The sequence below is a fragment of the Nicrophorus vespilloides genome, unplaced genomic scaffold (genome assembly GCF_001412225.1).
Source record: "Nicrophorus vespilloides isolate i.1.1-1 unplaced genomic scaffold, Nicve_v1.0, whole genome shotgun sequence".
Lineage (NCBI taxonomy): Eukaryota > Metazoa > Arthropoda > Insecta > Coleoptera > Silphidae > Nicrophorus > Nicrophorus vespilloides.
In genome coordinates, this window is record NW_017098574.1 from 268,474 (window position 1) to 283,091 (window position 14,618).

General features: G+C 30.1%; 1 protein-coding gene and 3 non-coding genes across 4 annotated transcripts; 2 read left to right on the forward strand and 2 right to left on the reverse strand.

The window, feature by feature from the left end:
• The first annotated feature begins 2,665 nt into the window (after positions 1 to 2,665).
• Positions 2,666 to 3,163, forward strand: LOC108562785 (gustatory receptor 68a-like). The gene is made up of 2 exons (XM_017921216.1): positions 2,666 to 2,778; positions 2,832 to 3,163. The coding sequence occupies exons 1-2, from the start codon at positions 2,680 to 2,682 to the stop codon at positions 3,102 to 3,104; spliced, it is 372 nt and encodes a 123-aa protein (XP_017776705.1). The 5' UTR covers positions 2,666 to 2,679; the 3' UTR covers positions 3,105 to 3,163.
• A 10,297-nt stretch (positions 3,164 to 13,460) lies between these two features.
• Trnaq-cug lies at positions 13,461 to 13,532 on the reverse strand. The gene has a single exon. It is a non-coding gene; the product is annotated as a tRNA-Gln (tRNA).
• A 160-nt stretch (positions 13,533 to 13,692) lies between these two features.
• Positions 13,693 to 13,764, reverse strand: Trnaq-cug. The gene has a single exon. It is a non-coding gene; the product is annotated as a tRNA-Gln (tRNA).
• Positions 13,765 to 14,301: 537 nt separating this feature from the next.
• Positions 14,302 to 14,373, forward strand: Trnaq-uug. Its single transcript has one exon. It is a non-coding gene; the product is annotated as a tRNA-Gln (tRNA).
• The last annotated feature ends 245 nt before the right edge of the window (positions 14,374 to 14,618 follow it).

Here is a 14,618-nt window from a genome sequence, read left to right on the forward strand (position 1 = left end):
ATAATCAAAAGTAACATGTTTTTTATGCATATATTTCGTTCTCTTTCATATATTTTTTTTTAAAATCACTTTTGAGTAATAAATACTTTCGTTTGTTAAAGAATCAGGTAACTGTTATTTGCTCACGTGAGAGTGAATCAAATCGAATTTGTACTTTTAATTTATATTCTTTGTTTCGCAAACATTTATTACATTTGCAAATGACGCTTTTTGCTTTTATTTCTCTTTTTCTTTTAGTTCGTAGAAGGATTACTTAAGTTACTTACTAACCTCGATCGCTGATTTTCATTTTTTTTTATCCGAACACCTTTTATTTTTCGTTTGTCTCCGTACTCTCTCGTTCGAACTATATCCATTCCAGATTCGGTTTCCTCATCGTAGCTTTTAAGACGAGAATATATATAAAGTAAAAAAAAAACAATATATATATATAAATCTATATGACTGCATTCCTATTTCAGCATTTATGTGTTTTTTTTTGTAACGATGTTATGAAATTGTACTGAAAAACTTCTTGTAATATATGAGGATAGATTGTGTTATCATTTTTTTCTTTGTTGCGTGTGCATATATGTGGGCATTCATTTCCAGATGTGTTTCTCGACTGAAGACGATGATGAAGAAATGTATTTTTTTCCTGATTTGTGTTCTTTGTAGTTTAAAAAAAAACTTGCGACCTTTTTCCTCCTCAATTTTCTTGCTGCTCTGAAGAAAACTTTGTTGTTCACTCGTTTATGGTTCCACTTTGATAAATGTTGTTTAGGTGAAGAAAATCTATATTATAGGAGAACATATAAAAAAAAACATAATTAATACGTGAATAAAGAAAAGGAAAAAAATAATAAAAACTTATAAATTAAAAAAAAAAAACTATATCCAAATTAACTTATATACCAAATGTTACAATAATAATTATTTAAAAGAAATAATATGAAAGTTGTTTATATATATACATACTATATACACAGAAAATATATTAATTCATTCTTTGTAAATAAATTTTTTCATTATCAAAATTCTCTTTTGTTTTCTTTTTAAATATTTATCCTTGAATTATTTTCCTGTTTTGAAAGATTTTTTTTTTGTAATTTTCTTTTCCGTTATTTTTGTTTCAAAATGTATTGATCCTGTGAGTATTTTCGATATAGTGTCTTTAAAATCTCTCAAGAGCTTGACAGTTCAAAATCTTCATCAATATGATCAGAATGAACAAGAATTAATGAAGTAAGGACTTTGTTTTTTTTTTCTGTTACTATAGCGACGTGATCGAGTTTTGGTAACAAACAACTGAGAAGTAGTATAGAAACAATAGTTGCTATGGAAACTGATTACTAAATACGTACTTTATTTTTGCAGAAACAAGGTAAGTTGACTTAATTCGATTTTCTGGAAAATTTCTACTGACATAATTTATATTTTTTAAGATTTCATATAGGACAATATTAAAGTAACCTTTGTAGTACACATAATAAATGTATACAAATGGGGTTATTGACTGCAGTCTTCTTTTCGACTTCATAAAATTAGAATAATAATTGGTGATCGTTTAATTAAGAATAATATTAATGGGCTTTTAATTAATTTGGTTTAAAAATATTTGGTAGCATGTTGGTCATGAATAATATATGTTATTTGGCTCGTGCATCTAATCTCCAAATGATATTCAATTTCCTGAAATTATTACTTTGCCGGTCGAGACAAATATAGTTTAGTTTTTTTCTTTGTAAACACTATTTCTACTGTACGAACAAACAATTTACAAATTACCGTTACGTAATTATCTTCGTATTCGAAGTATATATAAATAATATTCGTTTTGTTTTCATAATATTAACATACAACTTTCATTTGGTATTGCGACTGTGAAGAAACTCGGTGTATATTAGAATGCTGAAGCAAGATTTCAGGAGAGACATCAAGTGTCTGCGGCCGTTGTACATATTATGCAAGTGTCTAGCTGTGCTTCCTAGATTCGACATAAATGATCTGAGCACGTGCAGACCTCAGTACTTCTTCGGAATCCTGATGCTCCTGAAATTTATCGTAACAGTGGGTTACTCTTTGCATGGAAAGATCACCCAGCTACAAAATATACTTTATCCTACAGTTTACCTAACATTGATCGCAACGGAAATCATTCTTCTGATTGGTAATATCGGTTCAATTTTCTCTGGTAATTTGTATCGTGGGAAAGTAGTTGGTGTGTTTTTATCGCACTTCAATAAAATCGACGCGAGTTTCAAGAATATAGATCTGAAGAAAAACACGCTCCCAATGATCGGATTCTATTTGGAGCTCGTTGTTTCTCATATAGGTTTTTGCATTTACATGGCTTTGAATATGTACATGTGGAACAAACTCATTGGTTTTAGCATCTACTTCATCGAAAGGGATTTACAAAATTACCAGTTCATGATCTTCTCGATGTTGACTCGCTATTGGGCTTTATCGCTATATTACCGATTCGAGATTTTGAACAGCATTTTGCGACAGTTCAAGTACAATATTCGTATTTGCGATTTAAAGACTGGGAACGTTCGCAGCGTTTTGAACTTGAAGAGGATTTGCAAGATCTATACGCAGCTGACTTGGATGGTTGATGAGTACAACTCGATCTTCGGGTTTCAGTTTGTGCTGTTTTACATAAACGTCTTGTTCAATCTTTTGCTTCCGATAAATATGGCTTTGGTTTATGGAAATGGTGAAAGGGAGGTAAATGGGATTCGTTTGGGTGCGGAATTAATTGCGCTCTGCGTGATTTGGGCATCATTTCCAATGGTAAGACTTCATACATAATATTATTATTAATTGTTAATTAAATGTTGTTTTAGATTATTAGCACTGGGATGTTTTCTGCGTGCGGTTCAGGTGCTAACGAGGCTGCTAAAACCGCTACCATTTGTTATGATATATTGCACAGCCTTCCGTCCAATGATCAATTCAAGCAGACGCGAAATGATATCATCGAATTGGCTGAACAAGCTTGCAATAAAGCGCCAACGTTTACTGCAGCTGGATTCTTCACAATTGATACTAGCTCATTATTTGCTCTATTTGGAGCAGTGACATCATATCTTATAGTACTCATACAGTTTAACAAATGATCTGTTCATTCATAATCAAATTTAACAATTTCTCAAATGTTCATATTTTTAAAATATAAGTCCACAAATATTTTTTTATTATCTATATTACATTCAATATTTTCTTGAATCTTTTATATACATCTTATAATAATACGTTTCTAATAAATAGGTAAATTATGTCAAGCCTATCAGATTGCAACACTTTTCTAGTAATTTCCATATTTTTTTGTTTAAGAGTTTATAAGTGTATCGAATCAATTTTTATTATAATAAAATGAAAAAAAAAATGCATTAGGCTTTAAGTGCATGTAAAATAATCATCATTCTATCGTTGCATGTGGACGAGGTAAAGGCGAAATTTACAAAATGATTATAAAGATAAGTAAAATAATTGGTATCTTACCCAATACAAAGATTCGTTTCATCTATCCAATATTCTTAATAACAATATTGTTTTCTCTATTTTCCTACACTATTTACCACGTGATAAATAATATTAACATACCAACAACTCTATTAATAATAACAGTACTGTCGTCTAGTGCATCCACCAGTGCTAACATCATAGCCATTATCCAGATGAACATAGTTAAAGGGGATGCAGCCAATGATTTGATCCACGTTTTGGGAATACAAAAAGTCAACTTTACTAAAAGAATTCTAACCGCTCATCTAGTGCATTTCTTTCAAGCTATTTTCAATTTTGTAGTAACAATTAAGAGTTTTGGTTTGAGGTCACTTGCTGGAGAAATCCTGATACTGATCAACTACTACTACATATTGATCCTACACTTGCTACTGCACTTCCAAACATCATTGATCAAACGAAAACTTGTCAAATTTAATACGCATTTTGCTCAGATGGATAGAAGCGTCCAAAGTTACTACAACAAGTATATAGATCTAATGAAGATCATTGTGAGCTACAGCGATGTAGCCGGACTTCAGTATACAACGTTGTTTTTGAACAACTTATTCAGTTTACTCAATTCGCTTCACGTGTTTTGGTATTACTTAGTTTCTGAAACGGAAGTCAATTACACCTTCGTCATCTCCAGTTTAATGCAGACGATTATCGTTTATGTAATTGAGTTATTGTCGGGGCGAGTTTGAATATATTATGATTTACAATTTTCAGGTTTTTGTTTATATGTTGGTGACTCCTTGCAACGAGGCTATAGACGAGGCCACAAAGACCGTGCAGATTTGTTATAAGATGGCTTCGATGAATATGAAGTATTCTAAAGATTTGTTGAAATTCGCGCGGCAAATCCAATTTGTTATGCCTACATTCTCAGCTGGAGGATTTTGCGATGTGGATGACCAAATCTTCTGTTCTCTTGTCAGCAACGTTATTTGCAATTTCATCATTCTTATACAGTTCAACGATAACAATTAAATTATATTTAGCAATTCACTTATATTAATATTATATATCACTTTTAAATCGTTTGATTTTTATTTGTTTTGTCGTGTGGCGCCCCACGTTGATCAGCATTTATTTAATTTAATATTTTATTTGTAAGTGAAACGTTTATTCAGATTATAATCAAGTATGGATATTTTTTATATAGTTACGTGGATAACGTTAATAAATTACGAGTACCTGTTTTGTTTAGCATGAGAAATTATAGATTTTAGAAATATAAATAAACTTTGAACACAGTAATAAAAATTCACAAGTGTGTATAACATCTAATATGCCTCATTTCATTGTCAGTCAACATAACGTAATGTCGCTGATAATTTATTAACATAGTCTTATTAACTTAATCGAGTTTTTATGATGAGTCTACATTCATTTGAGTGTAAGTTATATAAAAAAAAGTTGTAAAACTCTAAAAAAAAACGTAATCAATACGAAAATACTCATGATAAATTATGTAAACTCGAACAATTAAAAAGCAATATCTAAACTAATAATATAATAACGTTTTGCATGCGAGCAAGCAGTCGTGCGCCACCGGTTTACAAGAAAGTGTAGCAACGGCAAGAGAAAATGGCAAAGGTTGAGAGAAACAAATCTTCAGAATTCCTTCACAAGTTATGCAAAGTCTTAGGAATCCTTCCTATAGAAAACTTCAGCAAAGCTTATCCAATGTTTGTGGTGATCGTGGAATTAGTAATGTTCGTATTCACCGAGTACCAAAAATATGTATACATAATGAAAGATATTTCGTGGACGATTTATTTAATGGCCTTGTTAACAGTTATTTTAACCACTTCAAGTATTCTATGTTGCATCATCAAAAATAACTTTGTGTACAGGAATGATTTGATAGAGTTTACAGAAAAGTGCACGATTAACACACAGATCGACTTTAAGAAAGAGATGATCGTCATGCATATTTTATTCATTCTCTACGCCTGTTCCAATTGGTATAACATTTGGAGCACTTACGATTTTACTTCTGGTTTGATACTTGCTTACAGAGACGTAGTCAACTATCAAATAGGTACTCTATACTTGTTTTTAACCTATTACCCCACTTTACTGAATTCACAGATTAAGACCTTAAGTGAGACCTTGAACTCTCAAACCATAACTACGATCCAGATGGACAAATTTACTAAAAATATGGGAAAGCAATATTTGAATATATCTTTGCTAATCAACAGATACAACAAACTCTTTGGCGTAGATTACATGTGTCTCTACGTCAATTTGGTGATCAATTTTCTGACACCTCTGAATCTTCTATACAAACTTGCTATTGTCACAATGACGAACAGGAGTAGCAGTTTCATCATTTGGGGAATAATCTGGTTTCTCTTTCCTGTTGTAAGTACATATTTGAAACAAATTTCAATTTACCTAAAGAGTTGCATTTCAGATATACATGTGGATTATGATAAAACCATGCGATGATATTACCCAGAACTGCTTGGAAATTGCAAATAAATGTAAGCAATTTGTATATGTAGAGGAAATTAACGAGGACACTAGAGTCAAACTAATGGAATTTGCCAACAATATTATCAATTCTCCTCCTCAAGTGTCCGCATTAAACATTACTGTAGTGAACTTCAGTATGGTTACTTCTATTCTAACAACGGTCGCAACGTATTTCATTGTTCTCATACAGTTGAATCAATAATACTTTTTAGATTAGACTACAACTTTTGATCAGTTTATGTTATAATTATGATCATCTTTATATTTAACCAATCAAATTAAGATAGAATAATAGTTTCATTTTGATGTTTGTGACGTCTAAATTTGTGATGTTAAACAAAATCGTTGCGATATTTGATGATTTTAATCAATGTCATTGTGATATTGTATGACGTAATTGTCAAATGTGGAAATTAAAATTTCAATTCTTTTAATTAAATTACTACGAAATGTTTCAATTTGAATACTTGGAGAAAATAAACTATGGCAACTAATGGAATTTGTCAACAAAATTGTCAGCTCTCCTCTTCAAGTCTCAGCATCAAACATTATTTAAGTGAACTATCAACAGTCGCAACGTATTTCATTGTTCTCATACAGTTCAATCAATAATACTTTTTGGATTAAGCTACAACTTTTGATTACATTATAATATAATTATGATCATCTTTATTTGATTAATAACATTAGGATAGAATAATATTTTTTTTTACATTTTTACTTATTTACGACATCTAATAGTAATGTCATCATTCTATCTTTATATTTTGAAATATAAAATTCTTATATTTATTTTTATGATTATTTTCTAATTTATCTATATTATGTGACGCATTTGTTACAGAAAATTGAACTCAATTATATTTTTATCATATGTGCATTTATTTTTCATTAATCGTATTTTGACGTTGATTAACATCATTGTGAAGTAATCGACTTTATAGTGACGTTGCATCAAATCATTATGACATTTGTTGATCTTAATCGACATCATTTGACATTGTTTCACGTAATAATCAAATGTGGAAATTGATAAAGAAATATTGATATTTTCAATTATTTGAATTTATATACTACTCAAATATCTCAGTTATGTTTAATATTTAATATATTTTTTGATACAATTATGTGAATAACGTAAATAAATTACATGTACTTATTTTATTCAGCACGAAAACGTATAGAATTTAAAATTATTAATAACCTTTGAAGAGTATAATAAAAACATCACCGCTGTGCATAACATCAAATATAAATACACCTCATTTCATTATCAATCAATATAACGTAATGTTTCTTAACATTGTCTTATTCACTTAATCGACTGTCTATTATGAGCACATTTTTTTGTCCATTATATGAAAAGTATTAATCCTATAATCGACGCAAACAAACAATACGAAATTATTTATGAAAAAATATGAAAACTCGAACAATGCAAACGGAACAACTCTACTAAATGTTATATAATAACGTCTTGCAGTCGTGCCACACCGGTTTTCAAGAAAGTGTAGCAGAAGTAAGAGAAATGGCAAAGGTTGAGAGAAACAAATCTTCAATATTCCTTCACAATATATGCAAAGTCTTCGGAATCCTTCCTATAGAGAATTTTAGTAAGGCTTATCCAATTTGCGTGGTGATCGTGAAATTGGTAATGTTCGTATTGACCGAGTATCAAAAATATGTTTACACAATGAAGTATACAACATGGACGATTTATTTAATGTTCTTCTTAAACGTTATTTCGAACACGTTAAGTATTTTAGGTTGTATAATTAAAAATAACTTTGTGTATAGGAGTGATTTGATGGAATTTACGGAAAAGCGAATGATTAACATGCAAATTGACTTTAAGAAAGAGATAATTGGAATGAACATTTTTTTCTGTCTCTATATAAGTTTCAATTGGTATAATAATTGGAGTAGTTATGATTTTACTACTGGCTTGATACTCGCTTACAGAGACATAGTCAACTATCAATTGGGTACACTATATTTGTTTTTAATCTATTACTCTACTTTACTGAATATACAGATCAATACCTTAAGAGAGACCTTGAACTCTAAAACCATAACAACGATCCAGAGAAACAAATTTTGTAAAAATATGGGAAAACGATATTTGAATATATCTTTACTGGTCAACAGATACAACAAGCTTTTTGGCGTAGATTATTTGTTTCTATACGTGAGTTTAGTGATCAATTGTTTGACACCACTGAATCTAATCTACAGACATTCTGTTGTGGCAATGACAGACAGTAGCAGAAGTTTCATCATGTTTGGAATCATCTGGTTTCTTTCACCTTTTGTAAGCACATCTTCGAAACTAATTTCAATTGACATAATGAGGTACATTTCAGATTGTGATGTGGATTATGATCAAACCATGTGATGATCTTACCCAGAACTGTTTGGAAATTGCAAATAAGTGTAAGCAATTTGAATACGTGGAGGAAATTAACGATGACATTAGAATGGAACTAATGGAATTTGCCAACAAAATTGTCAGTTCACCTCTTCAAGTCTCTGCATCAAACATTATTATTGTGAACTTCAATATGATTACTTCAATCTTATCAACAGTCGCAACGTATTTCATAGTTCTCATACAGTTCAATCAATAATACATTTTGGATTAGACTACATCTTTATATTTAACAATCAAATTCGAATATAATCATATTTTTTTCATAATTTTATTTTTATATAATATTATAGATATTTTTCATGATTATTTTAATAAATTTAATTTATCTATATCTGCGTTTCTGAACCTATGAGTTTGGTTCACGTTAAATTTTTAAAAGGTAGCGAAATGACAGCTGTCACTTTCTGTCAAAATAGAATAGTTTAGAAATGCTTATCTATATTATGTAATGCATTTGTTATAGGAAGGCAAATATTGTGATTATTCAAACAACATGTTTCTGTATATATGTAATGTATTTTCTGTCATTTCTTAACATTTTCTTTAATTTGACATTGCTTGTAACGTTCGTCGACATAGTTGTGACATAAATCATCGTGATATTTGGTAATTTTGATCAACGTCATTGTGACTTACTTGATTTTCATATTTCTAAATTGATATTTTCAACTATTTGATTGAAAATGTTCTTAGAGTATGTATACTTTTTTCAGTTCTGTTCAATACCATTAAATTTTAATTCCGTAAATGTATGCACTGTTGTGTGTAAAACAAAAAAACTTTTCCAAACACTAATTAAGTTATTAGAAGCGAATGTATTATTTACATTTGTGTAATGATTTATTGATCAACTCTTTACATGTATACCGTGTATAACGTTAAAAACTACTACAGAATATCATTTCGCATTGAATTCATACGAAATGACAAAGACAAGAGTGTTCAGTATAATGCAAATAATATGTAAAATCATGGCAATTCTTCCTACCAGACACAACTTCTTACAAGGTCTCATCATCTTGCTATTAATCATGACGCATTTCGTCTACTACTTTTACACTATAGTTAAATTAGTTATGGAAAATAAAAGCAACTCAACCAGTTTCATGAATCTTATATTAATCATCATCACATATCTAAACACATTCGCTGCAGTGATTTTTGTTAATTTTAAACATGGAGAAGAAGTGAAGAGATTCATAATAAACGTTTCACGATTTATTTTTTACAAAAAAAGTAGATTTTTAACATGCAACATGGAATTCTTGATCTTCAATGTTATCTATTTAGGATTCTATTTATACAACGCAATTGCAGTCTTCTATGGACCGAATATTTATGAAAATTTTATTCATATATTTCAGAAAAATCTGAATTACTATTACTTATTGACCATGTGTATATTAGTGCGGTACTTTCTTCTCAATTTCAAATGGAAATACATAGAATTGAATGATAGATTGATCGAGATTGACAATATTTCCAGTATTTCCAGGAGCAAATTACACTCTTTGAGGAGCACTTACACAGCTATGCATGGATTGATAAATGATTATAACCAAATATTCGGTTTCCAATATGTAATGATCTTCGCCAACATTTTGATCGTTCTATTAGCTTCGTTGAATAAAGCCTGTTACACTGTCAACTACGTTCCTAATTACGACTACAAAATACTCTTAATTTGTGCTTTATGGGCTATTTTACCATGTGTGAGTATTCATTATATTTAAAATTAATAGATTTTATTTAATAATAACACATTTATTTAACTTCCAGGTATTAATGTTTGTTATGGTAAAACCGTGCGAAGATTGTATAAATGAGGCTATAAAAACTGGATTCATCTGTTGTGATATGCTGAAAACTGCGAAGGAATTTGAATTTCGAAACGATTTGGAGGAGTTTATGCAAGAAGCTCTGCAATATAAGATTTCCATATCTGCTGCAGGATATTTCCAAGTCGACTATAAATTGATAAGTTCCCTTATTTCTGCAGCTATTACCTATCTCATAATTCTTATACAATTCAATAATAATTAATAATCCAATACAAAAAAATAATTATAATAGCTTAAACCGCATTATTTATTTCCATGAGAAATATCTGAATAAGCATTAGTAAAGTGATGAACTTGTAGATCGATTTTTTTTGTAGAGAGATGATTCCATAAATAAATTGGGTTTGGTTATTCCTTAGGAAGAACCAGAGTAATTCGATTTCCTTGAATATAAGCTTCCTGTCCAAACACATCTCACCTCCAAGAATAACCAGAAGATTACCAAATAAGTAATTAACCATTTTCCAGTTCTTTTCCAAAATTCGTTCATGTACCAAAGCAAGTTTGGTAAATAACCCCTAAAAATAAATATTTAAGAAATGTATATCAAAATTGATTAATTTGAATACAAGAAATATAACAACTTTTGGTGTTTCACAAATGATAATCTTCCAATCAGTTTTATCGAGTAATTGGTTTTCGATTAAAACCAATTTAAAAATTATTACCAACATTGCAACAAACGTTGACCATCCGAAGAGTGTATTGTAATAACCACTCAAAATTCTAATTTCCTTATAGTTATTTGTGGAAATTTTAATGGTACAAATATCTTCGTATTTTGGTTGAGTTTTCAACGCGTTTTTAACCCAACCGGTCATCACGAAGACATTCCTCGTGGTTTCAATAAATTTTGCTTCTGGTGTAATTAGAAACCCATCCAACGTATCTTTAACCATTAAGAAACTACACTTTACCATTGAATCTAATATGCTTAAAATTTCAATGATTAAAACAATTTGTATAAAAATTGAGTAAAGATGAATTATTTCTAAGATGTGATAAATAAACTCATTTTTACTCATTATTAAATCAATGAATGTAGCTATAAAAAATAGCATTTGTATTAAAATTAGGTAATTATTTGTGGCTTTAACTTTTGGGAATACTGCTATAGGGTATATAAGATTGCATAGGTCCTTTGAGTTTATTGAAAGGTGATAGATTGCAGCTTGAATTAGCATCAGTGAATCAGTTACTATTATTATAAACTTATAGAGGTTCTTCACGTTGGAATCTTTGGTTGTTTTGTAAATCACTATGATGTAATTAGTTATACTGAATATGATGATTGTAATAGTTATGATCACTCTTTGGTTTTGTTTTGTAAACTTGAAGTTATTAAAGTTTAGCTTTGGTAAAGCGTTAGTGAATACTGCTATTCTGTAGATCGTTTCGAAATTGGTAGTGGCCATCATCGATCTGAGAAGTCGCTTCAAATGTCCGTTGCAATCAAGCTGAGGAAACAAAAATAATCTCAGCAATTATTTCAATTTATTGGAGTGCATCTAAATTATTGATATACAAAAACACGTTTTTCTTAGGTACATTTACAAGACTTTTTTTATAAGTATGGAAAACCTGATCAGAATACTATAATTATTTAATTTCAATACATAAATTTTTTAAAACAACATTTTCTTTACAAATTATGAATTTAAAACTTTAAAGTATTTGTATTTTAAAATTGACTTAAATTTTGACTTCAGGTGAAAATAAATTAATTAGTGCCTCAATATTAATTAAAAACTAAATATTTCATATGGATTTTTACATAGAAATATGAAAATATTACTACAATGTTGAGGAAAGTATAACTAATTAATTAATCGTTATCAAATTGTAAATGACATAATAAGAGTAATTAATAATTAATCATGTAATTGCATTAATATTGTAAGATAAGAACCAATGAAGGTGAGAAATGAGAAAATAGCAGAATAATTCATGACGAAAAAATTTGCGGCGCTAATTTCTGGTACAAAGTTCAAGGTTTGAAAAAATAACAGATTAATGGAATCCTTGGACGTTTCCTTGATGACCATAACCTTGACAGGATAGTTTTCCAAAATCTTGTATACCAAAAAACTGGACTTCGAAGCTTCGCTTGTGACTTGATGCGATTTGGCCATAAGTACGATCAGTTGGAACTGAAAAGTATTGATAGTTACAAAATGTGAAGATTTACTCCAAGAACTTACCATTCCCATGAGATGAAAACAGACTTGTTGCAAAACAATTAGATGTTTTCCGTTGCTTAAATCATCTGCATTGATGAAAACCATGTCAGCAGCAAGTAGAGTTATTATGATGTTCAGAGTGTATAAATAGAAAAGTGGATATCCAAAGATATCATTGAAATAATTCACGCTGTCAATAAGATGAACATGGATTTGGGATAATTTTATGATATTGTTGCCATCTCTTGAGAGGATTTCGTTAAACAGTTGGAACCTTTGCTTGATGGAAGCAAGTATATTGTAGATTATAGGCATGAAGAGAAACGAATAAGTGTTTATGATGAAGTAATAAAGAGTTATCACCAAGGGTTGATCCACAATAATTCTGTTATATATTAGTTGTACAACAGATCCAAAAATTATGGTTAAATATACTACAAGCTCTGCGCGGTAAACGTAATATAACTTCTTATTAAAATCAGCATTGAGATGGTAATCCAAAGATTTTAAGTTTTTCCACAGTTCGTTCCATAGCTTTACCTTTTTCGTGCTCAAGGTAAGCGAAATCATTGTTATTGTCGATACGAAACCCAGAAGAACGTCTAAGACGATTATGTCCAAGGCGTCACCAAAATCCGAAGTTCCAGTATTGAATATCAATAAGTACATGTGATAGCAGAACAAGCTGATGTAGCAGAGCTGTAAAAAGATGATGTAATAACTATATTGATTGTTCCTGATGATCTTGTTTGATTCTCGATTGTAAGGAGGAGCCAAACCGAAGATCATGAAGTATTTGAAAAGGCCGCTCATATATTGAATGCTGCTTTTCCTGCATTGCTTGTACATCACGTCGAAAGTGGATCAATCTATAAAAAAATAATAGCTTATTTAATGGGTATTAGTAATGCGTGAGGTCGGTGCTAATGGATTTTCTATGTTATTTCAAATTTATTATGGATTAAAATTCTATAGAAGCAAAGAAATATGTGGAAATTGTTCTGTTTAAGATACAAAACATTTGTTAGGTTCCACCGAGATTTGAACTCGGATCGCTGGATTCAGAGTCCAGAGTGCTAACCGTTACACCATGGAACCTTGATTTGCGCAAATTTGATGAAATTGGACCTAACCTCAAATTAACTTGATTATAGCTAAACGCTCATGTAAAGTGCAAAATGTGGTACAGAATAGAAGTAGTATATTATAATTAATAGTTATAAATATTTCTTTTTTCTATAAAGTAAAAAATTTTTGTAGGTTCCACCGAGATTTGAACTCGGATCGCTGGATTCAGAGTCCAGAGTGCTAACCGTTACACCATGGAACCTTGATTTGTGCAAATTTGGCAATACTCAATTAAAACTAAGTGCTTTTTATAAGTATTGCATATATCTAAAAATATTTATGAAAATTAATAATATATGTATAATGTCTACAAAAACTAAAAACAAATAAAAATATATTTATTATATGTTTTCTATAGATACTATAAACATGTAAATTGTGGCAATCAATAACATGTGTTAGAGATAATTGCAATTTGCGCAAATCAGAACAATTAAAGGTTCCACCGAGATTTGAACTCGGATCGCTGGATTCAGAATCTAGAGTTTCAAATTCAAAAATCTGAAATGTTTAGGATACTTAAGATTAAAATTTTTAAACTATTTTTATATTAGAAGGAATTAGAAGGAAGCGTGAGAAAAACCCATTATTTTATCTAAACTGCTTTAAAAAATATATTAGACCTCTAGGGCGTTATCAATTGTTTATGTGGGAGAGGAGTGATGGTGTTGGATGTGAGAGGGTTAAAGGTTAAAAATTGACAAAATTTGCGAAATTTGTTAAATTTCTAATAATTAACGGTTCCATGGTGTAATGGTTAGCACTCTGGACTTTGAATCCAGCGATCCGAGTTCAAATCTCGGTGGAACCTTCCACCTGTTTTAATTTGCGCAAATATGGTTTACAAATACCTGATTTACACATAAGAATATAAGATGAAAATTCATGCTCATGTACTGAACATATTTAAGGTCTATCATTAAATTTCTATTAACTGATTGATTAACATTTTAGTACTGAAAGGGTTAAAGGTTAAAAGGCACTCTGGACTTTGAATCCAGCGATCCGAGTTCAAATCTCGGTGGAACCTAGGTAACTTTTAAGGTAATGCAATTA